Genomic DNA, 23,868 nt, shown 5'->3' with positions numbered 1-23,868 from the left:
ACTCACGAGTTCCAGCAATTTGTTACCGTACCATGCGTTGGCATCTCTCTGTTATCCTCCAAACGCGATTGGACCAGATTCTGGAGGCATAGAGGTATAAAGGTGTAGGACGGGATGGAATTGAGAGCCAGTTCCTCCTCTGCGATGATTCTCACTACACGTTTCTTAGCCCTCTTCCTCTCACTCGGCTTCCAAGTCGTGCACGGTAGGACTCTGCTTGTGCTCGCCGTGGAGACCAGCTCATTTTGCACGCAGCGGCTACTACGGCACAGACCAAGGCCTTCACTTGTGCCAATGGGCAGACTGTGTCGAACAGTGTTTGCTGTGCGCTGTTCCCCATCATTGACGATCTCCAAGAGAACCTCTTTGATGGAGGCGAATGCGGTGAAGAGGTTGGTGGTGGTCATTGTATAAGTTTTTAGTGCTGACGGTTCTCGAAGGTTCACGAGTCTTTACGCCTCACTTTCCACGATGCTATTGGATTTTCTAACGCTTTGCAGTATTTGTTTCCATCCACATAATTACTGTTCTCCACATTCAGATTTCAAATAGTTTCACCGGGGGCGCTGACGGATCTATCGTTACCTTCGCTGATGTCGAACTCGGATTCCACGCCAACATTGGAATAGGTATCTTGCTCACACTTCAAGTCTCATAAACATTGACAATCACTTCACAGATGAAATCGTAGATACCCAGCTCCCATTCATTGCAGCTCACAATGCAACTTTGAGTACCGGAGATTTGTATGTCTACTCACCACTATACGTCGCTATAATCCTTTCTCATTGCGTTGGATGACAGCATTCAATTCGCCGGTGCCGTTGGGGTCTCGAACTGCCCGGGTGCTCCTCGTCTTAACTTCCTCTTGGGCCGTCCGGAAGCGAAAGAGGCTTCTCCGGACTTTTTGGTCCCAGAACCTTTCAATACCACCGACATGATCTTGTCCAGATTTGCGGACGCTGGTTTTGATTCTGATGAGATCGTTGCACTACTTGTTTCGCATTCGATCGCCGCTGCAGATCATGTGGACCCTACTGTGAGGAGCCTTCACTGTTATGTTGGAAGGATATGATGTCACTGACCATCGCACCAATTTGCAGATTCCTGGGTAGGTTGCTGCCGGCGTTCCTCGGGAGCATACAGTTTGACCATGTCCTGTTCAGGACGCCATTTGACTCGACACCGGAGATAATGGACAGTCAATTTTTCATTGAAGTTCAATTGCGTGGTACACTCTTCCCCGGGTAGGTTTTTTTGCGCACCGTTACCTACTATGAAACTGATACCCGCCACCATAAGAACGGCTGGAAACCAAGGAGAGGTAGAATCGGACGTTGAGGGTGAAATGCGTCTGCAGTCGGATTCTGAGGTGTGCTTCTCGACTTTAATTGGCTGGCGCATATTCTCACCACCACCCTCATAGCTGGCCAGAGGTATCAATCTGTATGTTTTGCCCTATTCGTATAATCTTGACAGCGCCTTCCAGACCCCAGGACTGCGTGCGAGTGGCAATCATTGATGAGTATGTCGCGTCTAGCTCTCTCACGACCTGGAGGATAACTGGGAACTTTTGAAGCCGATCACACAAAGTTACAGCAGGTATTCAAGGCTGCAATGCTCAAGCTATCTATCCTGGGACATAACGAGAATGACCTTGTCGATTGCTCTGACGTTATTCCTATTCCACCTCCCTTGCCGAGCAATGCGGGACCCCACTTGCCACCCAACACAACTCTCAAGGATATACAGGCTGCCGTATGTATGCAGCGATCGTGTAGACGTTTAACTGAAAATAATTCTACAGTGCGCCGCTACGCCTTTCCCTCATCTTACTGCGTTACCGGGACCATCCACTTCCATTTCGCCTGTGTACGTAGCCTGCACTTTTTTGTAAAATTTCCGAGATACTCAAGTTCGTCTCGTTGCAGGCCTCCTTCTTGAAAGTTGGTTGTCTTGTTTCAAATGATCTATGCACGTCGTCTCGGGTAGTTAAATGTGAAATTCGGAATAAGATTTACTTCAGTTACAAATCCAAGTAGCGAATAGTGTCCAGCAACGGCAAAAATAGTGATCAGCGGATATCACCATGACATATCTGGGACGTGGGCGTTAAAAGCTGATAGCATAAACATCAGAGAGTTCTGACCATTTTCGAGTTTCACCTTTCGGATATCATTCATGATACGTGCAACATGATTATCTAGCATTTCGACGTAAGGCTTCAAAGATGTTTTTTGCCAATCTGGACAGACGGGTCAGCCGGTATACCAAGCCTTGAAGCAGAAGCTGCACCAGAATCATGATCGCCAGGTTCTTTTTCACCCTCGATGTGATTTAGTTCTTCGAGAAGCTGGCCTACCGTTGGAACTTTGTCCGGATCAAAGTCGTCTATTCTCGCAAGATCGACGGGCACGCATACTCGACCTGTCCCTGGGTGTACAACGAAGGGTGCTTTGAGAAGATGGTTTCTATGTTTCGAGACTTCCGCATCGAGGCGAGGATACGTGTATTGGAGAATGATATCTTCTAGTGCCGCCGTCAATGTAGCCTAGTGGCAAATGAGCATCAGGGTCGATGATCAAAAGAAGATCCCGTACTTTTTCGGATGACTTTTTTATCTGAGCTTTGAGGTCCGTCCATTTCTCTGACGAGGACCGCATCGGGTCAGCCGACCATTTAGCCCGGAGAGCATCGACAACATCAGGAACAGGTAGAAGCATCAAAAGAGCTTCATATCCTTCTTCCGTGGCAAAACAATCTTGATCTTGGAGTATGAGATCCGTAAAAACCTCAGCAAGTTCTTGTAAGCATTCTCTATCATCATCACCGTAAGCCGAAAAGAAGGAGTAACAATGTCACCACTTACTGAAGTGACGGTGGTAAGGCCCGAGAACCAATGCGAACGTTGACTTTCTTTCCCGGTTCCTTCCCACCCTGCACGACTGTTAACCAATTAACCATTGCCTTCCGTTCGTCGTCGGTTAACTCCATTGCTTCTTTATCTGATATCCACAAGTGGATTCCACGTCGACCGGAGTAGACCCACATTAGATGTTGGTATCCAAATTGGTCCCGAATTGCCGCATCCAAGACGTGGACTGCAGCAGATATGAAGCCCCAGCAACGCTTACAGATAGCAGCTTCAGAACAGCAAGTGCGAATAGGATCATAATCCGTCATATCGATATCAAATACCAGTTCACGTTGAACGGGGAAGAACGCCCCTGGACGCGCGGTTCTCCGATCCTTCGGCTGCAAGACAGTTATATTTGTCGATAGACGCGTCGACTGCCACTTACGCGAACACTGTACATGGGCCCGATTTCGAATCGAGAAGGATTAAGATTGCAGACTTGCTTTTTCAGCTCTTCTACGTTTTGAAATGAGTTGTATCGAAGATAGACATCCCCTGGTAGCGTAAAAGCGAATTCGCGGTGGGTGAACAAGCGAGTCGGAGCATGTTGCTGATTTAGCCAAGTAAATATGGAGGGGAAAGGGTATAAGCGACGATAAAAAAGACGCATTGCATCTGGAGAAGACGAGTCGATGTCGCTAGAAGGGACGACCATGGCGGTAGAAGGTAAGTTGGACCCTGGGAATCGGATGACAGTCACGTACACGACGATGTCACCTCACGTGTTTGTTACGTGCCCGGGGCCGGCGACTTTCAAATTGAAATCGATTTTCACCGTGATTTACCACCAGCTTCAAGTCTTCAGGTCGACGGGCTTCTTGCCGATGGACCTTGCCACGTACGTGCTATTTAGTGCTGTCAGCTTCACTGCTGTCCGTCCAAGGTAGAAATTAACACTATGTAGCATCTCGGAGGACCAGTCGAGCCTGAACGATCGATGTATCAACCTGTGAGCCTCTCAATGGGGTGCAATGTCACTGCTGTCTACGCAGGAGTTATTGCATCTGGGAATTGTGATTCTAGCCAAGTCTCAAATTTCAAACCTCGTCAGTATTAATATCACCTTCATCAAATTGGTCGTCTGGCGTTCTTTCGTAGTATTCAGGCAACCAACGATGAAGGATACGTGTCGTTTGAAACTGTATTCCCGGGCGTGTTTATCCCACCTCGCCTGCCGGCGTTTCCGACGTGCTGACAAATGGAAAAAGGCCAGGTCAATTGATACTGCTGAACTCATCTCGCCTTACAGCAGCAACATCGTTGCGGCCATTACCAACGCTGTAGGTCGTATATTTGCGCTTGGCGTCGAATTTGCTGATGGATCTACTGACCTCGACTCTGTTCTCGTGTATGTCTACCTCCGTAACGACGTTTCAGATGGCCTTCTCCTGCGAGTTTCTATCAGTATCCTATCTGAACTCCTGGTTTGACGGTCTTGCCATGAAAGCTGGGGCACCATCGCATCGGTATGAGTACAAGCTACACGAGCTTGCCGGCGGCCGCCTTGACTGAGGATGGATGGTGTTCGGTCCCAGCAGCGGATTCCCTGGTATCGACAATGGAAATAGCATTACGTCCGTTAACGCGTAGTTGCTACTACATCCTACACCTAAGAGTGGCGTCTCTTTGATTCTACTTTTCACACGATTTTGTTAGCATATGTGCCAGATTTGAAAGAACTGAAAGAACTATAACGATGGCTATTCCAAGCCAACGTGAAATCAAATTTGAACAATGCGACAGATTTGAATGGGAAATGCAGATTTATGCGTGATTCTCACATGTCCGCCGAGATTTTTTCCAATCCTGAGCATATTATTGAATTCAAAAAAGCGCGAACTTTCAACTCTTTCAAACCACCGCTCCGTGATCCGCATCGACAATTACATATAAGGTGCGTGTCAATCTTTAATCTACTTTCAGAACAAACATATTTTACTAAAGCAAAGCTCACCATGACCATCCCAAAAGTTCGGCAATGAATTGGCTGGTATTCTCTGCTCTCATCAACGCCTCGCCAATGAGCACGGCACGAACTCCTTCGTTTTTGTATGTCTGTACGTCTTTCGGATTGGAAATCCCGCTCAGGGCACACAGGACGACATCTCTTTCTCGAACCATCTGCGCCAATCGACTCGTCGTCCCCATATCCACCTGGAAATCATGAAGGTTCCGGTTGTTCACGCCGATGACCTTTGCTCCCAACGCCAAGGCGATTTCCATCTCCTTTGCATTGTTCACCTCCACAAGAGGCTCCATGCCCAGCTTCAACGCGTAGTCATACAGTATCTTCAGCTGATCGGCTTGAAGCATAGCGACAATAAGAAGAATGGTATCTGCACCGAAGAGCCGAGCCTCCGCGATTTGATATGTGTCAAAGATGAAATCCTTGCGAAGTACCGCGGGTCGGTCTGACAGAGAGTCAATCGCCTGGCGCACTAGTCGCATGTCGAGAAGTGAGCCCCTGAACCAGCTCGGCTCAGTAAGGACAGAAATGACGGATGCTCCAGCACTAGCGTAAGTTTGCGCTTGCTGGGCGGGGTTAATTTTCATCGCAATGGGCCCTTTTGATGGGCTAGCACGCTTGATTTCTGCCATGAGAGAGATAGAAGTGGAGGATGAGCTGGCTGGGTTCTGCTTCAGACGCTCGCCAAAGGAGGTGAGCGGTGGGGCAAGGTTCATCGAAAGGTAGGTGTCAATATCTTCTGGCAATGTACCAGGCGTCGATGAAACCAATTCGACATCTTTTGCGCGCTGGGCGTAGATTTTTTCAAGAATTGAAGGTTTCGACATGGCAGTAGTAAACATTTCGGCCCGAAATGGTCCACAGTGACGTTGTTGGTGTGTCTTTGTCTTTCAATACTGACTAAACTTTATCCACCAACAAACTTTTCTTCTGTTTTTTTTTTTGCGTATCTCCCTTCGGACCAGGTAGGTAACTTGTCCAACCATTTGACGACGTCGACCACAGCCGTTCCTCAGATACGGATTACTAACCTTCAACTGGCAACCCATTCGGAATGCCGACTACCCTAAATGACCTCCCCTCAGAGTTGCTAGCCCATATTTTCACCGACACACTACCCACTGACAGCTATGTTGCGGTATCAAATGATGCCTCACCTCTCGTTCTTTCAAGAGTATGTCATTTGTGGAGGTCGATCGCTTTGTCTTCATCCAATCTCTGGTGTTCCTTCCAAGTCAAGCCTCCAAGATGTAATCCTTACCTGATACAAGCATGGCTCGGCCACTCAGGCGATCGCCTGCTCTCCTTTAAAGTCGAGTTCAGCATGCATTCGCCCTCTTACGCTGATGCTGCTCGTCTCCTACGCACACTGAGTTGCACGTCTACTCGTTGGAAACGCGTGCATCTCTTTCTTCCGGGGTCAAACTCTCTATTTCGGGATACATTTGGCAGTTCAGACATGCCACACCTCCGAGAGCTGACCCTCGATGTGGTTCGTGGTTCGGAAGCCGACGTCAACGAACTCAATACGTTCCTTTTCTCTAATGACATTCCTCTTGAAAATTTCACTTGGGGGTTCCACTCATCCTGGGGAATGTGGGACACTCCGGGAAGATTGAGGGAGCTCATCATCCTCAATGCCCCTTGGTCGCGTTTGATGTATCTTACACTGAACACTTGTGTTACGGCGGACGAGGCATACACCACCCTCAGCAGATGTCCCAACCTAGTCGAAATTGACCTCAGGAGATTTTCAAGACCTGTGAACGCTCACAGAAGCGCCGCAAATCTCCCGGTAATCACTCTTCTAAGCCTCACCTCGCTTTCTCTCTACACCATTAATCTTGTCACCGTCCATGAACCCCTCGGTCATTTCTTCTCCCATTTGCTTTGTCCGAACCTACGAAAGGTGGTGATCACTTGCGGATTTACAAGTACGGTTGCATGGCCTCGGAGTGCCTTCATGTCTTTTCTTCTGCGATCATCGTGTAACATCGAACGGCTCCATTTGGAAAGCACCGGCATCTCGGAGAGTAACCTCTGTCAATGTTTAGAAGTAATGTCGCCTTCCCTTAGGCGCCTGGCCTTGTACGATTTGGGTGATAACGCGTGCGTGTCAGATAGGCTTGTTGCTCGGATGGAAGGATCACTGTGTCCACGATTGGAGGACCTTGTTCTGCATCGCGTGGTGCGGTGCTCTGACGGTGCATTGGCAAAGATGATTCATTTGCGTCGGGAGTCGTTACAGAAGTTCAGGTGGTGCCCGATCCCCGGAGATCATTGTAGCCATGCGCAAGATGTGCGCGTATTCAAAAAGGTGTCCGGTCATGGCTTAGAGCAGACATGGGAGTGGGAGAAAGACAGTTCTGTTGAATAATGGCTAGTCTCTTTCCATGTGATTGTAACCGAATCTGAATCTTATCCAGATGCCGTACATAACAAAAGATTGTGTATAGCAAACTGAAAGAGACATCCGAAACGGTTTTGAACCTTTCGCGGGAAGAAGTCTCGTCGTTGGATCAGTCTTTCACTTTGTTAACTCTCTTCCAGGCCACCATAAATTGAACAAGTTACCGAGGGCAGCATTGATGAACTACCGTCAATACCCTTCGTGCGTTTCGATTCCGAGTTTGGACCGCTAGAAGAGTTGAATATAAAATCCAAAATTGATGAAACAGGCCTCACTCGCTGCCGGTACTCTTAAAGACTATGAATCTCACAAAATAGTATTACGAATCTGGATGGGTATAGACTTTGCATAGGCTCCGTGGGAAGTAGTTTTAGCTATGCTTATGGTACGTATGTCCAGAAATTCAGAGTTTGTGCGGTCGGTAAAAGTCCAGTTTACAGTGTTCAACCAACCTTGTACCCCATAACTTCACAGATACTATTTTCGTGTCGGGAAAATCACAATTCCGTTGCAAGACAGTATGCTTGTTCCACGCGGTTACCACGCGGCATACTATTAGTATTTCCCTAGACAGGGCGTCGTTGAGTCCTCTGAGTCCACCAGTGCTTGCTAGGAACAAAATCCTTTCTCACAACAACAAATTTTCATAGATAGGGATCGTCAACACTTTTTGCGGCGGTTCTTGTGCGAAGTGCCGGTATAACTTGGTCTGTTGCCAGCTTCAACATGCTGTGATAAGAACCGGTTGGCAAACTGTTCCAAGATCCGTAAGCCTTCGGTGTTTGCTCCAGCTTCCCCGCCGTCCGCTATGACGACGGTTCTTTGAGACAATCTGAAGGTATACCTTGCGGAAGATATCGATAAAGACGAGAGTACTTAGATTGTTCATTTTGATAATTTCAGGAAATGTTTAAATAATTGTTTTGATTTACGAAATTACGCTCCGCACGTGCCGGTGCAATTTGGTGATGCAAACACGAGGATCCAGCATGTTGCCATTGTCCCAGGTGATAATGAGCAGTCTCGACATCTGTTAACCACTTACCACCACCATTGACGCCAATGAAACGCTCTCAGTCTCGAGCGCCATCGCCGACGCCCACATCATTCTCGGGCATCTCCAACTATCGCACCGAATCCTATCGACCGATTAGAGACAAAACCGTTCCCGCAGTGCCGACAATCGACTATCGACTCATATCAAAGACCCATTTTGATGAGCTGAGCAAATACTTGGCCGTTTATCTATCTAAAGGTGCTGGTCATGCCAGCCGAATTTCTATCAGACGGACGCTGACATTCTGCAGCCCCACCCAACTCCCGGTCGACAGCGAGGCAAAAGCTCACTCGTCTTACTATCCAGCAGTTCCACGAATTATCGACCGATGTATATGATGAACTGATCCGTAGGAAAGGTGATACAGAAGGTAGAGCCTCCGCGGACGTGCCTCCGGTGATTCTCATCAATGCTCATAATTCCCAGTGCCCTTCTTGCCTGTCCGAGAGGAATTCCATCCTAAACGGAATCAGGCTAGACAGAAACTAGCCACTTTACCTACCGCCAGGTTCGAAGATCTATCCAGCGACGTTTATTTTGAGTTGGCCCGGCGGTATCCAGAGTTCAAAGAAGATGTGCGTGCGCTCAATTTCTTATCTTCTTCATTCTACTCTACGTCTTGGGGGATGCTTGGGACAAGAGAACATTCGATTCTTGATAGCTTTTAGCGGTCATTTTGAAGATCCTTGGAGATAGTGGAGTAGCCAGCCATCGCGACACCGTTGGCGCGTGTCGGTGATGTTTCCCGTGCAAGTAGTCCTCCACGCCTTGGCACTGTGTATTCGATTGGGTTCCAAAAAGTATGTTCGAAGAAGCCAGGGCTTGTCGTCATCTCTACCTTGTATACCGGGCCTGTCCTTCCAGGTATCTTGGATAACAAGACCAATACCTTTTTTCCCCATTCGGAGAACCCCAAAGTGGTATCAGAGATGTGTTCTATTGTTCTACAACTCAAAGAGATGGCACAAGCTCGCGACTTTTTGGTACTACTTTTTGCCTCCCCAGCGGTACAGTGCCAGACAGGAGGGGCTCTTCTGACAGGCTCCCCCGGGACACCCACGAAATATACTTTATCACGGGATGTTGAACTCACCACCATTGAACAGCCTTCTGGACGAGGATCACCGGGATCTAATTACGATGACTACCCTGCTCCTGATTTCCCAGCTAATTCTCCCCCTCGTGCAAGCAACTCAAGAACATCTGGCCGCATTTCTGCTGATCGTCCAGTCGACGGCGGTGTCTCTGCGCGTCGGCCGTCTCAAGATAGACGTCGGCCGAGTGAAGACCTCTTTTCGGGCAGGACAAGTGATGATAACAATTACACTCCCAGCATCGCATCGCTTTCATCTCGACGGAAGCCTTCGCAGGATACGACCAAACGATCTGATGAAAGAGAACGAGACCGAGAATTCCTCCCTCGACGCTCTGAAGAGCGGGATCGAGATCGTGAATTCCCCCTTCGACGATCTGAGGAACGAGAGCGGGAGCGAGAATTCCCTATCCGTCGACCCAGTGCTCCCAGTGTTAGTGGGACCAGTGATAGTGCTGGTACAGCTAACCCTGTGCAAAGCGCCACGGCTACCAGCGGTATGATCATCCCGAACAAAAGCACTATGGAGGAAGAATACATCGAGGTACCATACGGTAGGGATGCCCGGGAGAGTGGCAGCACGACGGTGGATGACAGAGATCCGAGCCGGAATGCGAGTCAAGATGTCAGCTTTATGGGTGGAGTGGTAGATGAACCCGACAGTGCCAGCGATTATCCGAGTCCGTTAAGTCCGCGTAGCCCTGTGGGACTTAGCGCGCTCAGCGCAAGATTGAAAGGAGTCGAGGATGAGGACGACGAAGCCACCACCGGGAGAAGTGGAGAGGACTACTTTGACAGGGTGTCTTATGGGAGGACATCTGCAAATTCTGATCGTTCGGCGGGTGGAATAACCTCTCGCCTTGCGGGAGGTAGGGCAAGCGTATCAGAAGATAACGAGAAGATGCGACGGGATTATGAATACAAAATCGCCACGATGCAGACTCAAATTACAAATATGCAGCGAGAACTTGGTGACTCCGAGCAGCGAGAACGCAAGTGGCAGGAAGGGGAGGCGCGTGTACGTCAGATGGAAGAAGAGTTGCAGGTATTACGTCGGGTGAGCCACCAGTCTTCTTTTTTCTAGTTGCAACGTTCATTTACGGGTTACGTCTAGCGAGCTGAGGAGCAATCCACTGCCATGCGTGCCCTCCAGAAGGAGCTTGATGACTTGCGCGATATTCGACAAAGAGAGAAAGAGCGGGAAGCCCGAAGGGCACAAACGGATGAAGATGAGCTCCAAATTCTGCGTGATCGATGCGAGATTCTTGAGCAACAGCGCGAAGGAGGGGTATGTTTATATGCTGTTCCCAATGCCACTTGCTCTGATCCGCAAATTCTAGGCAGATCCAGAAACAATTGAGCAACTAAACTCGGACATGCAGGGATTACTACGCGAGCTTGAAGACTTGTCCCGCCGCAATGATGATCTCATGACGGCTAAAGACTCTGATATCATAGTTATGCGCGACCTGGATAGCCAACTAAAGGAATATAAACGCAAGTACGAACAAGCCAAAACAGAACTGCGGAGTGTTAAAGGTTAGTTCGTCACGGATATGAATGCAAGCAGCATCTAACTCTAAGCATTGATCCAGCTACTTCTCAGCTGTACACGCAGGCACCCAAATTCACTAATGTAGAGGATCAACTACCTGTTTCAAGCGACGGAGGAATTTTGGATATCCATATTACGGCCTTCCTTTCAGGTATTGATGGTCTGCTTACTGCCGCTCGTTCCAATGCGCCCACGCGAGTCCTCACACCAATGAAATCCGTTGTAAATGCCGTAACTTCCATTGTTGACGACGTCCGAGCATTTGAACGGCGGCCTCAAAGAGACCGTTCCGATATTGACCTCGATACTCTTCGATCATTACGTGAACGAGCAGACGCCACTCTGGGAAACCTTGTTGCAGCATCGAAGACACACGCAACGAGTTCTGGCATGTCGCCAGTCAGCTTATTGGACGCCGCTGCCAGCCACGTCTCTGCTACCATCACTGAAATCAGCAAGATCATCTGTGTACGCAAAGCTACGAAAGCTGAACAGGAGCAATTTTCTGCTGCGCCTTACATCCCCAGTGGGAGTGCGACCAACGGCTTTTCTCCCTCACTGCGGTCGGTAGCAGAGAAGGAGGGGCATTACCGTAAAGCAAGTTCTTCATCCAACACGGAACGGGGGCCTCGTTTTACTGAGTCTCCTACCCCCCAGTCGCGGCCCAGTCTAGATACTTACCGGCAGAGGACGCCCTCAGACAACTCCAGCTCTGAAAACACCAACTCACCGCCTCCGATATTCGATCGACAACCAGGCAATGGCATAGGAAGCGACGATTCAACAACGGGTGATGTAGTAGAAGATAATTGGGCTGAGCTCAAGGTATCTGAGTTTCTTCTTCCGTGACTTCGAGACTCGTGACTGATCACTTTTACAGCCGTATCTTGAAGCGCAGACAACGGCGGTCATCGACACGATCCAAAGTGTTTTGTCGAGCGTTCGTAGTCCAACGCCCTCGAATAATTTGAACGAGAACTTGACGCAGATCATAACGATTGTGTCAAGCATCGTGGCAGTGTGTAACGATAACCTGCCTCCGGCGCATCAGAAGCAGGGGAGTCAGCTGCTTGCTGAGTTAACGGAGCATGCGAACAAGTTGAGCGAGGTGCAGAGTGCGGAGGTCACGAAAGAGTCGAGGCAGATCATGGCGAGATCAAGCTTCGCGGTTGCTAATGCGATGAGGACTCTTTCAAAGTTGTGATTATGTCACAGATACCTTTCTCCGTATGGTTCAAATACCCAGTTTGATTCTCTTCGATTGTCGTTAAATTGGTTTATTCATTTCCACTGGGATTTTTTGTAGGCATTTATGATATCAGGGCTCAGTCCCAACATGTATATTCAAGTTGATCCATAACTGTCAAACATAATTATATATTGCATCGACTTCCCACCTCGCTCTCAGCATAATATCATATTGGATTAAATAAAACCCGAAAGACCGGTATCTTCCTCCATTCGAATTACCATCATTACCGACTGAGATGGATATCGAGCAGCGAGTATCTATCTTGTTTTGAGCCGTCTGAGCAATTGCTAACCTCTACTTGCAGATTCCGCAAAGCTGGCTATCAGGCAATCGATCGGATTTGCGACTATCACTATTCATTGCGGAACAAACCGGTAGTAGCTAATGTCCAGCCTGGTTATCTCAAACCTCTAGTGCCCTGTGGGTAACGATACTCGTGCGACTTAAGCTATTAACAAGTGCACCATTCAGCGGCTCCCCCCGAAACTGGGGAAGATTTCCAGACCATTGCTGACGATTATCAAAGGCTTATCGTACCTGGTATGTTTGCTCGGTGCTCTGCTTCGATCGACCTGATCAGGAAATCGTAGGTCTCACGCATTGGCAGCATCCTTCTTTTTTTGCATATTTTCCAACGGCATGCACATTTGAAAGTATTCTCGGCGACCTTTATTCATCCAGCGTCAGTAATCCTGGCTTCAATGTGAGTATTGCTTCATACTTGTGATCGTATACTCCAAATTAGCTATGCATATTAGTGGGCTTCCAGCCCCGCATGCAGTGAATTAGAGGTCATCGTCATGGATTGGGCAGCAAAGCTTCTTGGCCTTGCTCCTAGTTTCATGAATGAATCCGGAATCGGCGGTGGAGCGATCCAATCGTCTGCGTCGGACTCAGCTATGATTGCTATTGTGGCCGCGCGCGCGTCTTACCAACGAGAGTACCCTGATACAAAGCTTGAGGAACTCGTTATCTATACAACGTCGCAGACCCACTCGCTTGGTGTCAAAGCCGGAATGGTTCTAGGATTGTCTGTACACATATTAGATGTCAAGTCCGAGGACAACTATTCCTTGAGAGGTGACACTCTCAGGTCTGCCTTGGAAGAGGACGCAAAGGCTGGTAAAAAGCCCTTTGTTCTGAGTAGCTCGCCTTTTATGTCTCAATAGTTCAGTGGCCACTAACGTCTCTGCGTCAGTTGCTACCGTAGGGACTACATCTTCAGGCGCAATCGATAATCTTCGTGAGATTAGACAAGTTGGTAAGCCTATAAAATGCATAAACACGGACGGACATAAATAACTGTATGAACAGCGAGGGATCATCCTTATCTTCGTGTGCATGTTGACGCTGCTTGGGCCGGTGTCGCATTTAGCTGCCCTGAGTATAGAGAGATTGGCTATCTAGACGAAATCAACGAGTTCGCAGACTCTTTCTGTACCAATTTCCACAAGGTCTGTCAAAACCCGTCCATTCATATGTATTGTCTTAATCTGTCCTATATATCAGTGGGGGCTCGTGAATTTTGATTCTTCCACGCTGTGGGTTAAGAATCGGAAATTCCTCACAGAAGCGTTAGACATAACTCCGCCATTTCTGAGAACGAAGCAGGGCGATGCCGGTTAGGGGTTTCCAGTCCTCTTCACTTGCAGTGAAAGTTCAATTATCACATACAGACACGACCATCGATTACCGAAACTGGCACTTGGGGCTTGGTCGGAGATTCCGGTCCCTGAAGTTTTGGTTCGTCTTGCGCAGTTTCGGTGTCCAAGGTTTTCAACAGCACATCCGAAAGGTTGTATTTTTTTCCCTTCTTTTTGTCATGCAGGCTTGCATACTTACTTTCTTGTAGTCAATCGGCCTTAATGATCTCTTCGTCAGCTTAGTAAAACAAGTCGATATCATCAGGATTGTCACCCCGCCTTCTTTCGGTCTGACTGTCTTCCGGCTGGACCCTCCTTCTCAACAGCAACAGACGCTGGAGTCCTTAAATATCCTTAATACGACATTATTCAGCCGTATATCCACTCGGGACGATATCTATCTCACGCAGACACATCTGAATGGAGTGGTTTGCATACGTTTCGCTGTCGGTGCTTTGCTAACGAGCGAGAGTGACATACGGGGGGCTTTCGACACTATTTTGAAGGAGGCTGCCTGGGCGATTGATACGTGGAAAGAGCAATCCGAAAAGTCTGCATCGTAATATCTTCTGTTATTACACAAGATTTACCCAAATAGATGTGGATCGCATCAAATCACCTGAACCTGGAACTGAATATTTAGAGCCAAACCTCTTGCTCAAATTTAGCTTGCCAGCTGGGATATGTTAGGACTTGACAGTGAAAGCGAGGATATAAGATTGTGAGGCTTTCACACAACCTCTATTCTTATAAGACAATCTAGTACTGATTCTTCCTTTTCCGCTCTGCCTCCCTTCCTTTTTTCCCTTCACCTTACGGGTGATTTGAGTTACAACTATTTTCACTGTTCCAGCTAACAAGCCAAGGGCGCTGTAGTCACGGAGGGTTATGATTGCGGTTCTTCCCTGGTTGTAACTTGAAGGGCTGCAAAGTGTTATTGTTTCAAATACGCGTTCAAGCTCGTTACCTCGTACTGGATGAATCTGTGGAAGCGGTTATTGCTGTATCTACCGCCGTACACGAATCGATTTGATAGAGTACCATATAAGCTTACCGCTCCAACGGTTCTACGATACAACCGTACGAAACGTTGTCTAAAAACGGTGGATATAAGACGAATGATAGGCCCGAAATGCTACTTTCGGTAGAGAAGTTTTCTTCATTAGATCAAAGTGCACGCCAACTATAAGTCCGACCGGTAAATGGGGAAGGCAAGCTGGGCAGACCCCCTTGATCCTCCGGCAATGCTGATAGAAAGTTCGAGTACCGTATGTCATTGTGATATAGGTAAAGCTTGCCAATATCACTATACATATCAAACATGTCTTCACTGTGACAGAATAAATGGGAGGCAAGTGCGGGAATATCAAACGTGCACACCTCACGCCTTGCGGAAGTGGGCCGCCTAACTTCAGCCCATCACCTATGCTTTCCATAAGGATGACAGTGACTAGGTCGTCGTAAATGATTGCTCAGGGGTTTTGTCGTCGTCTCTGTCAAGTCTCCTCGTTCACGTCTGAACTCTTCCGAGTCTCTCTTTTTTCGGTCTAGTAGAATCGGGATCTCAAGTTCGTACAGATCATAATTAGTTTGGAACAGTCCATAGTGGCGTGGCACACAGAACCCTTGCAGCACCTGCATTAGAAACTCAGTGGGACATCGCGTGTGTAATGCTAAGAACGTTCTTGCCTCCATTTCGTCACAAAAAGCAGCCTCGTTGAGGACGCCGCTGGTCCGTTCTGGAACGCATATGCATATCTTTACCACCAAGGGAAGTATATGGAATGATTCTGCCGCCGAAGAGGCCAATGCATCGACAGTTACACGATAGATCGTCCCGACCCTACCTTCCGCAATGTACCCGTCAATGTTCAAAGTCAGGGTGTGCACGTCAGGCAGAGGGAGCCCAGAGGGAAGGCAAAGTGGCACATCTTCCAGTTCAAGATATTCTGGGTTATCTAGGTAGGTAATTTCCAGAGACGGAGCTGTTGAGCGTTTCAGGATGAGGGGTGCAGCGCTACCATGTTTGTTCGTCGTCAATCCATGCAATACAACAGTAAACATTCAGGTTTCATGAGTATTGCATGAGGAGACGGTGGTGGCAGAGAGCACGGCCAGGAACGCGGTCACGTCCTTAACACGGTTACGTAAATCTGCATCAAAGATATCTTGTTCTTCAGACTCCAGCCCCTGTGCAGGTTTCACTGGGACTCAGGACTTGACTTTATTGCTCTCTTATCGCATATACAATTTCCAACATGGAGTCTGATCTAATATATTAGGTACGATACGTTATCCCAGAGATGCACGGATTCCGACACCAGAGCCCTCCGGCGGAACAGGAAGTTCGCCGGTCCTATCAGACGCAAATTCACGATATCTGCGTTAACCTAAGCATCAGTATTCTGCCTCCGCTTCCGCGACAACAATAACGCACATTCGATCCAGTTTTACCCGCTCTTCTATTGGTACAGAAGGTCGTGTAGTCTTGAGTACAGCTGCAAAGTGCTCCGGGTGTATAACATGTTGCTATAGCAAGATGTTCGAGCCTATTTGAAACTGCAGATAAACATGACGGACCTTTTTGGGCAAAATACCAGCATTCTTTTCACTCTTTCCTGTCCCTTTGTTAGTTTGACACGACGTTTGTATTTGTCGCAGCTATACATCTGAACTTAGCATCCGAACACAGGAGATAGTCGGTGACCACTCACGCGTTTCTGGAGTGCAGTCTTTTCAGCCTTACTACTTACCGCCTTGTCTTTAGATCTGCCAAACGTGGTATACTCAAGGGGTGTTTCCTCTTCGCGAGACGAACTCCCCCCATCAATGTTCAGAGATATAGTCGAATGAACGACCTCTAGGTTGGCATTGTAAACCAACGCTTGAAGGTCCGCGCCCGAGAATCCTTCCGTAGAATCTGCAATCTCGTCAAGGTCGACAGTCGGAGCCAAGGCCACTTTCCGGGTGACAGCCTTCAATATCTGGGCACATTGGCAGCGTTAGCAATGGTAACTTGGATGTACCAGCACGCTCTTACATCCTTTCGTTCATCAAAGTTGGGCATGTTGCATAGAAGCGATTTGTCTAGACGACCGGGGCGCAGCAGAGCGGAGTCGATGAGATCAGGTCGACTAGAAACACAGGAATGATAAGTCCGTATCCACTGCGGCGACAAGGATGGACGTACCTTGTAGCAGCTAAGACGTATACGCCATCTAGCCCTTCCGCACCATCCATTTGTGTAAGCATCTGGTTTACGACGCGATCTGTTACACCGGTACTGTCATGGCCTCTACACGATAACACGCCACAGTTAGCAATACAATGAGAGGTATACTGAAGCCATCACACCTTTTAGGGGCAATGGAATCAAATTCATCGAAGAAGAGAACACAAGGCTTAGCAGCACTGGCTCGTTCAAACAGATCCCGGACCTATAGTAAGTTATCGAAGAGATCGCTCCAATTTGAAGGAAACGACGCACGGTTTTCTCGCTGGCGCCTATATATTTGTTAAGGACTTCAGGACCTTTGACGCTGATAAAATTGAGACCGCATTCCTTGGCTACGGCTGATGCCAATAAAGTCTTGCCGCATCCAGGATAGCCGTACAAGAGTAGACTAATGGGACAAGATTAACCCTGAAACGATGCCAATGTCTGAAAGCACGTACCCAGATCGCAAACGCAGGGGAGATTGCGCAAATATGAGACCGTACTTCGTAGGCCACTCGAGCGTCTCCCTAAGGACCCGTTTTGTTTCTTTCAGTCCTAACAAGATGTCCAGTCATGAAAAAGGGAGGCATCAACACTTTCCTCACCTCCGACATCAGACCATGTAATATCCGACTTTTGTGTTTTTACATCGCGAAGAGATAGAGGAACAAAGTCCACTTGAGCAACATCGAAATCCACCTGTGTAAGAAGAGCCTGCAGTCGTTGGTTACTTGACACAAGCCCACATCAAAACAGACACTTACTGGTTTCTCGTCCATGGCAATCTTGATGGCAGATTGGTGTACAGCACGGGCTACTAAATCTTGCAAGTCTGTAGCGGAATAACCTTCTGTTTGCGTCGCGATGTAGGTATAGTTCAGGGGGGCCGTAGGATCCTCTTGCATATCATCTGCGAGTTGGAGACGATCCTTGACAATTTGGCTAAGGATCTAATGAAGACGTTAATATTTACTAGGCAACTGGGTGGAAGAAAAGTCTAACATCTCTTCGAGCATCTTTATTTGGAGTCTTGACGTGGACAATCTCGCTGAATATATGCTTGCTGTTAAGGAGGGGGTGAAGCGCACTGGCCGAAGGTGCCGTGGCAACGAGGATTATGCCTCGGGAATTCGGAGCATTAGATCGAGCAGAGGACGAGTAGAGATATACGAATAGCTCTACAAGTTGTCGAATCCGGAAGGAGTCGGTGTGCTATTAAAAAATTTCAGCGATAGTCCCTGCTCGCTTCAGAAAACCTACCTCTTCTTCGGCCTTTAATAAATGCTCGACGTTGTCCAAAATCAAGATGGATGGTTTGTGCCAAGCTGCTTTGTCAAACCAATATTTGAAAAGAGCCTTTACCGTACTGACGGGCTTGTCCGCATAGGGTGTGACATCGACATAGTGGACATCTGAGCGAAACTCTAGAAAGAAGGCAGACAGAGAGCAAGAATGACGTACAAGCATAGGTCTTCGGATTCTCTTGCAACCGCTTCGAGACAGCCTTCACGATGGATGTTTTGCCGGCCCCAGGTCTGCCCGTTACAAGGAGGGAAGATACTGGATGAGAAGGATGGTTAGAAGGTCAAGGAATCCCACAGATACCGCACCTCCTCGAACAGAAGTCTTTGTTGAATGCAAAATCATCGTTCGTATACAGAATTCTGTACATCGAGTCAATATATCATCGACGCCAGCCAGGAAATTGGTGATGGGCCTAAAATGGGAAGATCAACAACATGTCTCTAGATGTCTGGTTCTGTTAAAACATACGGTGGACCCTTAACCGTAGAAGTCGAACCCTTGTCAGACGGTATGAGCAAGGGCGAGGAGTCCGTATCGACAGAGACGCTGACAATGATCAGAACATGCATAATAACCTGATTTATCACTCGAATTCACCTGGCCAAGTCCCATTCCTCTATATCGTCTACAGTAGTCGGCAAGACAATGTGGCCATTCGGTATACCTTCAAATCGGCCTAAATATATTGAACCGGACTCTACCGTAGTCGGTTCCTTCTCCCCAGGCTTGAGGACCAGCGGAACAGGATCTGGAGTTGCACTTGCAGTAGCGCCAGAGGATGGATCGGTGGGTGGGGGAAGACGCTTTGCGTGAGCTTTGACATGTGTGTCATTCTCGAGGGGTTCGGAGAGTTTTGTAAGCTTCGTAAATGTTATGGGGGAAACAAATCCTAAGAGCTCTGAGCCCGAATGCACGGCGAAAGGTCGAGCAAGAACACGGGATGGAATCACCCGGAGACAATGGGGCTGCACCGACGGAGGAGGAGGAGACTTGATCTTTCCTTTGGAGTCATCCGTATTAGCTGACTTCGTGCTAACTTTCTCGGATTTGAGTTGTTGACGGTTGTGCAGTTTGGGCGCAATGCTGACTTCGGTGTCGGTTGTTAAAAGAAGCACCTTGCTTTTATTCGTGGGATCCAAGGACACTACATAGCACTCCGTGAGACCGGACGGGGCATTTTGTGCAGCATGACGTACCCACGGTAAGGCGCACCCTCGTTCTTCCCAACACCCAAACATCTATTTCTTGTCCGATGTTGGCGACACGCACTTGGGATAATAGTGTCGATTCTACGTGTGAAGCATGAATGTCCTGTCTGGACGGTGAAAACCTCTTTGAAGATGATACACTGAGAGGCCTACGATGATCTCCCAGTCGTCAGCAGTGACCGGTTCAGTCCCCACGGACTTTGCATAGGGCAGGTCATGCAATAATCCAATCTCTACCTGTCAGCAAAGGTTAGCTAAGGAAGGAGCGAGGAGAGCCTATAATGCACGCACAAGGTCCCCCTGCAAGAATCCCAATGCCTGTGCATACTGAGGGTCTATTTCGATGGTCCCAAGGCTATCTCCATTAACCGAGTTGATGCTTGCTAGAGATGATGCTGATGCCATGCCTGTCCATCCCACATAGGCTTCTTTCTTCCCTCTTTCCGGGCGATTCTCTGAAGGCACAAGAGAAAGGTGTATTGCAAGGCCTTGTGGGCGCTGTGACGAGAGTTAGCGTGCAAGTGATAGTCCTGGACATTGTACGTACGACGCTGCGCTCCACCAGAGGGCCATAGATGGAAATAGGCAAATTCACCAAGGACGAACGCAGCGATACGAAATGGATGCGAGCATGTCGAGGCATCCCTTACACGTCGCGGGAGTGGAAGAGCCGTGGGACATGGAAACCAAGGTGTCTGGTCATCATCGACAACAGTGAACTCGGGGTCTTCAGTACCGGCAACTCCGAATAACCGCCACTTGATCATTTACCATCACCATTCCCAATGCTGAGCATGGGTGTCTGTCGTGAAACGAGACGAATACTTCTCCCAATTCAGTATTGCATGATCACTCGGCTTGCGAGAAGAAAATTTATTATTGAGATATAGCATTATGCTGCAACTACGTGTTCCTCGCAACCTCCCTCCTCTCAACATGTCCAACTACGCGAAGAATATAGGCTTCCGGGAGGAGATATGTTTACGCCTCCAGTATGAGGCGGAGCATCTGCTCTGGTGATGGCGGGCATGGCCGATATAGATATCCATTAAAGATGCGACAACTGGCCGTGGTCTACCCCACAATGATTTCCTCTGGAATAGAGTCCAAACCGCACAGACGTTGTCGGTGTCGCATATGTTTGGGCCGACGCGACGATTTTTTTGCAGGCGACGGTAGGGGGGTCGAATATATGATCTGGGAATTATAGAAAGACGGTGCTGAGGAGTAGAGAACGAAGGGCTCTTCCTCATCGGAATGAATATATGGTGGCACCAAGTATCCAGGCGAACTGGAACGGATGGGATCTTCTGGAATGGTGAAGAGATTGGGATGGTGGACGTATGGCTCCCTGTGAACCTCAGGAACTGTCATGACTCCCCACAACGACCGCTTCTGCTCCTGCTGCCCTCGCACCCAGTCTTCCACGCGCCTTTGTCCCTCTCCTTGCCTGATGAAATGGTGCCTAGCATTGCGCTGTGAAGGTGATTCTTCATATCTAAGCTGGCGTCCACTTGTGTTGTATGAAGGCGACGAAACGGCGAAAGTAGTATCGATCATGGTTGAAGATGTTGACAGCAAGAGGAAAAGTTTCGAGTTTCCTTTAAATAAGGATGGACAATGGAGAGTGCCGTAGCAGACCGCAGCTCAAAAGATCCATCCCGTTCCTTTATATGACTGCGGCAAAGGTGAGTCGACTAATTTGAATTTGCGGATTACAGCTTACCGAGAAATTCCCGCCGTCTGCGCGTAAGCTGCGCCGTATGTACTAGTAAGACATCTAGATCTTATCCTCTACGGAGGACAGCATTAGTAACTCTGAAAATTTAGGTGGAGCCTTCGAGTCCAGTAAACTTGTCGAACCTGGGTTTGTTGACTTGAAAAATGGTGCGGCATTTTACCATCGGGTTTCGCGTCGTCGCTGTTTCGAACAATGCGGTTTAGGCGTTGGTAAATTGCGGTTATCCGAGACGGTGCATGAAGCCTTACCGGCACCTAGCACAGAAGTGACAAGGCACAAAACTTTGAAGATAATATCGGTATCAAGCAATTGGAATGGTCTTGGAATTTGTAGCGACACCTAGATCATACAGCCTCTTCATTTCCTCCAAGTCATACATCTCATCTTACACTTCCTGTGCAAGTCTTTGCCCGACTACCCAGTATTGCTTTTCGAACTTGAAATGGTAGAATGCCTTGCCCCAGTGTTTTCTTCGGCAACCAACTCTCCCTGTCGGTACTTCCTCTCCGACATCCAACCACACATACTCCGCAATCCGGATGAGGTCCAAGTTGGCGTGGGTCGGCACGAGCCATTCGTGTTCCTGATCCTTTCCATCTACCCAAGTATGTGATATCGGACATGGTCTTTTACATACCATTGATTTCCAACTTTCTGAGTCATAGCGAATGATAATGTGAAAATTCGACAGTAATACAACGACTATTGTGCCTCCCCTCAAGAGTCAGTTGCCGATATTGATCAAGGCACCTTGTCCTCGTGGTAGGAAGCAAAAACCGCGGGCGCTGAACCGGGCGGCACTGTCGACTCGGGCAAGTTAGAGGCCCAGGAATTTTACTTTAGCCTCCCATATGTACACGTTATTTCTTCCGGTAACCCCATGGAATATATATAGTTCTCTTATTGGTGACGCTATCGGATACAGGCGCTCTCAGAGATCCAGTTGCTTAGATCAGACGAAGGGTTCAATGGAAATAGATGTGATCATAGCAAAGAGCAGCGAATGCTTATTACATAGAGTATATCATCTCTTCTTCCCGCCGCCGGACTTACCTTTCCCAAATGACTTGCCTTCGAAGCCAGGTCGGGCCCTTGTCTTACCCTTAACATTACCCTTCTTCCGCTCGTTCCGCATTGCAATATTATCAGTCCTCTTTTTCTGCTTCGCAGCCATCGAGGCTGCAACCTGCTCCTTCCGCTCATCCCTAAGAAAACATCAGGTATATATCCCTGAGAACGGCAACAGATCACATACCAAGCCTTCTTGTTCTTCACTTTTTCCTTCTCTTTCCGCTTGGCCGCTTTCTTCAGACGCCCCTCGTCGTCTTTCAATTTGACGCCCTCCAAACGAGCTTCGGCTTTCTCGAATTTTTCTTTTTCCTCAATCGCTTTCCTTTTGTCTTCCGGAAAAGCACCTAGACGTTCTTTGCGAGCTTCAAGCTGCTCCAAAGCCTGGGTAGGGTCGGCAGATGTTTTTAAATGCGAGGCTTTCTTTGAAGAGGTGCCTGCGATGGTGGAGAACGTGACATTAGTAAAGTTGGCCTGGGGATCTCGAGATGAAGGTTTTCTAGAGGATGAGGGCTCGTCTGGGACAAGCAATTGGGTCTGTACGATGTCAAAATCCCATTCGTATCCAAAGAATAATCGAAACTGACCTTTGTGATATTTCCCTGTGTTCGCGTATCCTTTTTCTCCTTGTCTTTGCCTTTCTTGCCCTTCATTTCTTGCTCGCGCTTGATCCTCTCCTTCGTCTCCTTCCGACGCTGTTCCCGCATGGCGCGCTGTCGTCTACGCTCCTCCAGAAGCTCGTCCCTGTCACCAGCCTCTCCCCCACGTCCACCTCTCCTAACCTCCGCCATCCTGTGGTGCAGCTTCTGCCGCAAAGCCATGATTCCACCGGACTGGGGCATTGGAACGATATGTGCAGGCGGAATTTTTGTTTCTTCACCTTCCTTATTCGAGTCACCTCCCAAATCGATGTCAACGTCCATCATGTCCTCGCTAGAGTCGGTATCTTCTTCTGACGGAGGTTCCACAGCCTTTCGTTTACCTTTGGACATCGAGGATTGCTTGGCTAGCTCATTTTGTATGTCTATGATACTCTTGTTGTTGTCAGGATCGAGCTGCCAAACAGAAAATGAGGTTTTTCAGGGTATCGCAAATAACAAACACGCACCTTTTCGCGCCTGGCCTTTTTGGAAGCCTCCTTGATAAGTTGTTTGGGCGCCTTTTGTTTCTTACTATGCTTCTGGTACTTGGATGCGACCTGGATGTGTGTTATTTACCGGGTCGCCTGTAATTTGTTAAAAATCCGACCTGTTCGTCATTTTCTTGTACAAGGTAATACTTTGCAGGAATATGCTTCAGCAACAATTCAAATGTTGCGTTGTGCCGTTCCAAGGACGCCTGGAGATCTTCAGTCGGCGTGGGCATGGTCGTGACAGAGACAAAATTTTGGATCTACAATTACATAAGCGCATTATTCCTTAACCAAGAACCACCAC

General features: G+C 48.3%; 11 protein-coding genes across 11 annotated transcripts; 5 read left to right on the top strand and 6 right to left on the bottom strand.

Moving 5' to 3' along the window:
* Positions 1–13: 13 nt before the first annotated feature.
* Positions 14–2,098, top strand: BT62DRAFT_606663 (manganese peroxidase 1). The gene is made up of 14 exons (XM_043181576.1): positions 14–205; positions 256–392; positions 441–499; positions 553–629; positions 680–746; positions 805–1,039; positions 1,104–1,111; positions 1,167–1,247; positions 1,303–1,372; positions 1,427–1,436; positions 1,490–1,525; positions 1,580–1,758; positions 1,808–1,872; positions 1,932–2,098. The coding sequence occupies exons 1-14, from the start codon at positions 115–117 to the stop codon at positions 1,942–1,944; spliced, it is 1,128 nt and encodes a 375-aa protein (XP_043043283.1). The 5' UTR covers positions 14–114; the 3' UTR covers positions 1,945–2,098.
* Positions 1,921–3,590, bottom strand: BT62DRAFT_928515 (prim-pol domain-containing protein). Its single transcript, XM_043185525.1, has 6 exons — positions 3,303–3,590; positions 2,870–3,255; positions 2,601–2,817; positions 2,296–2,551; positions 2,150–2,245; positions 1,921–2,098 (listed from the first exon to the last, which is right to left on the bottom strand). Exons 1-6 carry the CDS (start codon positions 3,570–3,572, stop codon positions 2,085–2,087), a joined length of 1,239 nt encoding a protein of 412 aa, XP_043043282.1. The 5' UTR covers positions 3,573–3,590; the 3' UTR covers positions 1,921–2,084.
* A 77-nt stretch (positions 3,591–3,667) lies between these two features.
* Positions 3,668–4,569, top strand: BT62DRAFT_606635 (uncharacterized protein). Its single transcript, XM_043181575.1, has one exon. The coding sequence runs from the start codon at positions 3,889–3,891 to the stop codon at positions 4,345–4,347; it is 459 nt and encodes a 152-aa protein (XP_043043281.1). The 5' UTR covers positions 3,668–3,888; the 3' UTR covers positions 4,348–4,569.
* A 13-nt stretch (positions 4,570–4,582) lies between these two features.
* On the bottom strand, positions 4,583–5,727 carry BT62DRAFT_1073196 (indole-3-glycerol phosphate synthase; the record flags this gene model as incomplete). The annotated part of the gene is made up of 2 exons (XM_043178921.1): positions 4,583–4,823; positions 4,872–5,727. Coding segments are annotated over 2 exons (857 nt in total), but the record flags the coding sequence as incomplete, so codon positions are not given.
* Positions 5,728–5,832: 105 nt separating this feature from the next.
* On the top strand, positions 5,833–7,683 carry BT62DRAFT_606606 (uncharacterized protein). The gene is made up of 3 exons (XM_043181574.1): positions 5,833–5,848; positions 5,889–7,262; positions 7,329–7,683. Exon 2 carries the CDS (start codon positions 5,938–5,940, stop codon positions 7,258–7,260), a length of 1,323 nt encoding a protein of 440 aa, XP_043043279.1. The 5' UTR covers positions 5,833–5,848; positions 5,889–5,937; the 3' UTR covers positions 7,261–7,262; positions 7,329–7,683.
* Positions 7,684–8,355: 672 nt separating this feature from the next.
* On the top strand, positions 8,356–12,202 carry BT62DRAFT_885871 (uncharacterized protein; the record flags this gene model as incomplete). The annotated part of the gene is made up of 9 exons (XM_043182854.1): positions 8,356–8,548; positions 8,601–8,720; positions 8,777–8,925; positions 9,457–9,799; positions 9,845–10,500; positions 10,558–10,731; positions 10,784–10,982; positions 11,039–11,823; positions 11,879–12,202. The coding sequence occupies 9 exons, from the start codon at positions 8,356–8,358 to the stop codon at positions 12,200–12,202; spliced, it is 2,943 nt and encodes a 980-aa protein (XP_043043278.1).
* Positions 12,203–12,485: 283 nt separating this feature from the next.
* On the top strand, positions 12,486–14,456 carry BT62DRAFT_978945 (uncharacterized protein; the record flags this gene model as incomplete). Its single annotated transcript, XM_043189397.1, has 10 exons — positions 12,486–12,499; positions 12,555–12,670; positions 12,722–12,790; positions 12,841–12,953; positions 13,009–13,393; positions 13,449–13,511; positions 13,565–13,704; positions 13,760–13,871; positions 13,927–14,045; positions 14,103–14,456. The coding sequence occupies 10 exons, from the start codon at positions 12,486–12,488 to the stop codon at positions 14,454–14,456; spliced, it is 1,485 nt and encodes a 494-aa protein (XP_043043277.1).
* A 450-nt stretch (positions 14,457–14,906) lies between these two features.
* BT62DRAFT_928510 (uncharacterized protein) lies at positions 14,907–15,994 on the bottom strand. Its single transcript, XM_043185524.1, has 3 exons — positions 15,583–15,994; positions 15,274–15,528; positions 14,907–15,223 (listed from the first exon to the last, which is right to left on the bottom strand). Exons 1-2 carry the CDS (start codon positions 15,955–15,957, stop codon positions 15,313–15,315), a joined length of 591 nt encoding a protein of 196 aa, XP_043043276.1. The 5' UTR covers positions 15,958–15,994; the 3' UTR covers positions 14,907–15,223; positions 15,274–15,312.
* Positions 15,995–16,087: 93 nt separating this feature from the next.
* Positions 16,088–20,411, bottom strand: BT62DRAFT_944317 (AAA-domain-containing protein). Its single transcript, XM_043187911.1, has 21 exons — positions 20,171–20,411; positions 19,915–20,121; positions 19,777–19,860; positions 19,612–19,726; positions 19,013–19,559; positions 18,884–18,961; positions 18,721–18,827; positions 18,572–18,670; positions 18,371–18,522; positions 18,113–18,322; positions 17,875–18,060; positions 17,716–17,824; positions 17,569–17,665; positions 17,381–17,516; positions 17,248–17,330; positions 17,084–17,188; positions 16,934–17,027; positions 16,608–16,877; positions 16,474–16,554; positions 16,331–16,422; positions 16,088–16,273 (listed from the first exon to the last, which is right to left on the bottom strand). Exons 1-21 carry the CDS (start codon positions 20,264–20,266, stop codon positions 16,186–16,188), a joined length of 3,036 nt encoding a protein of 1,011 aa, XP_043043275.1. The 5' UTR covers positions 20,267–20,411; the 3' UTR covers positions 16,088–16,185.
* Positions 20,412–20,697: 286 nt separating this feature from the next.
* Positions 20,698–21,183, bottom strand: BT62DRAFT_1002086 (uncharacterized protein; the record flags this gene model as incomplete). Its single annotated transcript, XM_043176811.1, has 1 exon — positions 20,698–21,183. The coding sequence occupies one exon, from the start codon at positions 21,181–21,183 to the stop codon at positions 20,698–20,700; it is 486 nt and encodes a 161-aa protein (XP_043043274.1).
* Positions 21,184–21,372: 189 nt separating this feature from the next.
* BT62DRAFT_991883 (uncharacterized protein) lies at positions 21,373–23,815 on the bottom strand. The gene is made up of 6 exons (XM_043190304.1): positions 23,681–23,815; positions 23,541–23,630; positions 23,020–23,487; positions 22,620–22,969; positions 22,418–22,569; positions 21,373–21,961 (listed from the first exon to the last, which is right to left on the bottom strand). Exons 1-6 carry the CDS (start codon positions 23,795–23,797, stop codon positions 21,750–21,752), a joined length of 1,389 nt encoding a protein of 462 aa, XP_043043273.1. The 5' UTR covers positions 23,798–23,815; the 3' UTR covers positions 21,373–21,749.
* Between the last annotated feature and the right edge of the window lie 53 nt (positions 23,816–23,868).

This window comes from Guyanagaster necrorhizus (genome assembly GCF_019112545.1).
Source record: "Guyanagaster necrorhizus MCA 3950 unplaced genomic scaffold BT62scaffold_5, whole genome shotgun sequence".
NCBI classification, from domain to species: Eukaryota; Fungi; Basidiomycota; class Agaricomycetes; order Agaricales; family Physalacriaceae; genus Guyanagaster; species Guyanagaster necrorhizus.
This window is presented reverse-complemented; position numbering and strand designations above follow the sequence as displayed.

Coding starts and splice junctions, on each gene's coding strand:
- BT62DRAFT_606606 (XM_043181574.1), top strand. CDS start 5,938: ATGCCGACTACCCTAAATGACCTCCCCTCAGAGTTGCTAGCCCATATT.
- BT62DRAFT_606663 (XM_043181576.1), top strand. CDS start 115: ATGGAATTGAGAGCCAGTTCCTCCTCTGCGATGATTCTCACTACACGT. Junction 206..255: donor CGGCTTCCAAGTCGTGCACG/GTAGGACTCTGC, acceptor TTTTGCACGCAG/CGGCTACTACGGCACAGACC. Junction 500..552: donor GGATTTTCTAACGCTTTGCA/GTATTTGTTTCC, acceptor GATTTCAAATAG/TTTCACCGGGGGCGCTGACG.
- BT62DRAFT_991883 (XM_043190304.1), bottom strand. CDS start 23,797: ATGCCCACGCCGACTGAAGATCTCCAGGCGTCCTTGGAACGGCACAAC. Junction 23,488..23,540: donor AAAAGGCCAGGCGCGAAAAG/GTGCGTGTTTGT, acceptor TCTGTTTGGCAG/CTCGATCCTGACAACAACAA. Junction 22,570..22,619: donor GTGAAGAACAAGAAGGCTTG/GTATGTGATCTG, acceptor ATGTTTTCTTAG/GGATGAGCGGAAGGAGCAGG.
- BT62DRAFT_928510 (XM_043185524.1), bottom strand. CDS start 15,957: ATGTTTACTGTTGTATTGCATGGATTGACGACGAACAAACATGGTAGC. Junction 15,529..15,582: donor CTTTTTGTGACGAAATGGAG/GCAAGAACGTTC, acceptor TTTCTAATGCAG/GTGCTGCAAGGGTTCTGTGT.
- BT62DRAFT_944317 (XM_043187911.1), bottom strand. CDS start 20,266: ATGCCTCGACATGCTCGCATCCATTTCGTATCGCTGCGTTCGTCCTTG. Junction 20,122..20,170: donor CTCTGGTGGAGCGCAGCGTC/GTACGTACAATG, acceptor CTCTCGTCACAG/CGCCCACAAGGCCTTGCAAT. Junction 18,671..18,720: donor AAAGACTTCTGTTCGAGGAG/GTGCGGTATCTG, acceptor CTTCTCATCCAG/TATCTTCCCTCCTTGTAACG.
- BT62DRAFT_928515 (XM_043185525.1), bottom strand. CDS start 3,572: ATGGTCGTCCCTTCTAGCGACATCGACTCGTCTTCTCCAGATGCAATG. Junction 3,256..3,302: donor GGCCCATGTACAGTGTTCGC/GTAAGTGGCAGT, acceptor ACTGTCTTGCAG/CCGAAGGATCGGAGAACCGC. Junction 2,246..2,295: donor ACCTGGCGATCATGATTCTG/GTGCAGCTTCTG, acceptor CCGTCTGTCCAG/ATTGGCAAAAAACATCTTTG.
- BT62DRAFT_606635 (XM_043181575.1), top strand. CDS start 3,889: ATGTCACTGCTGTCTACGCAGGAGTTATTGCATCTGGGAATTGTGATT.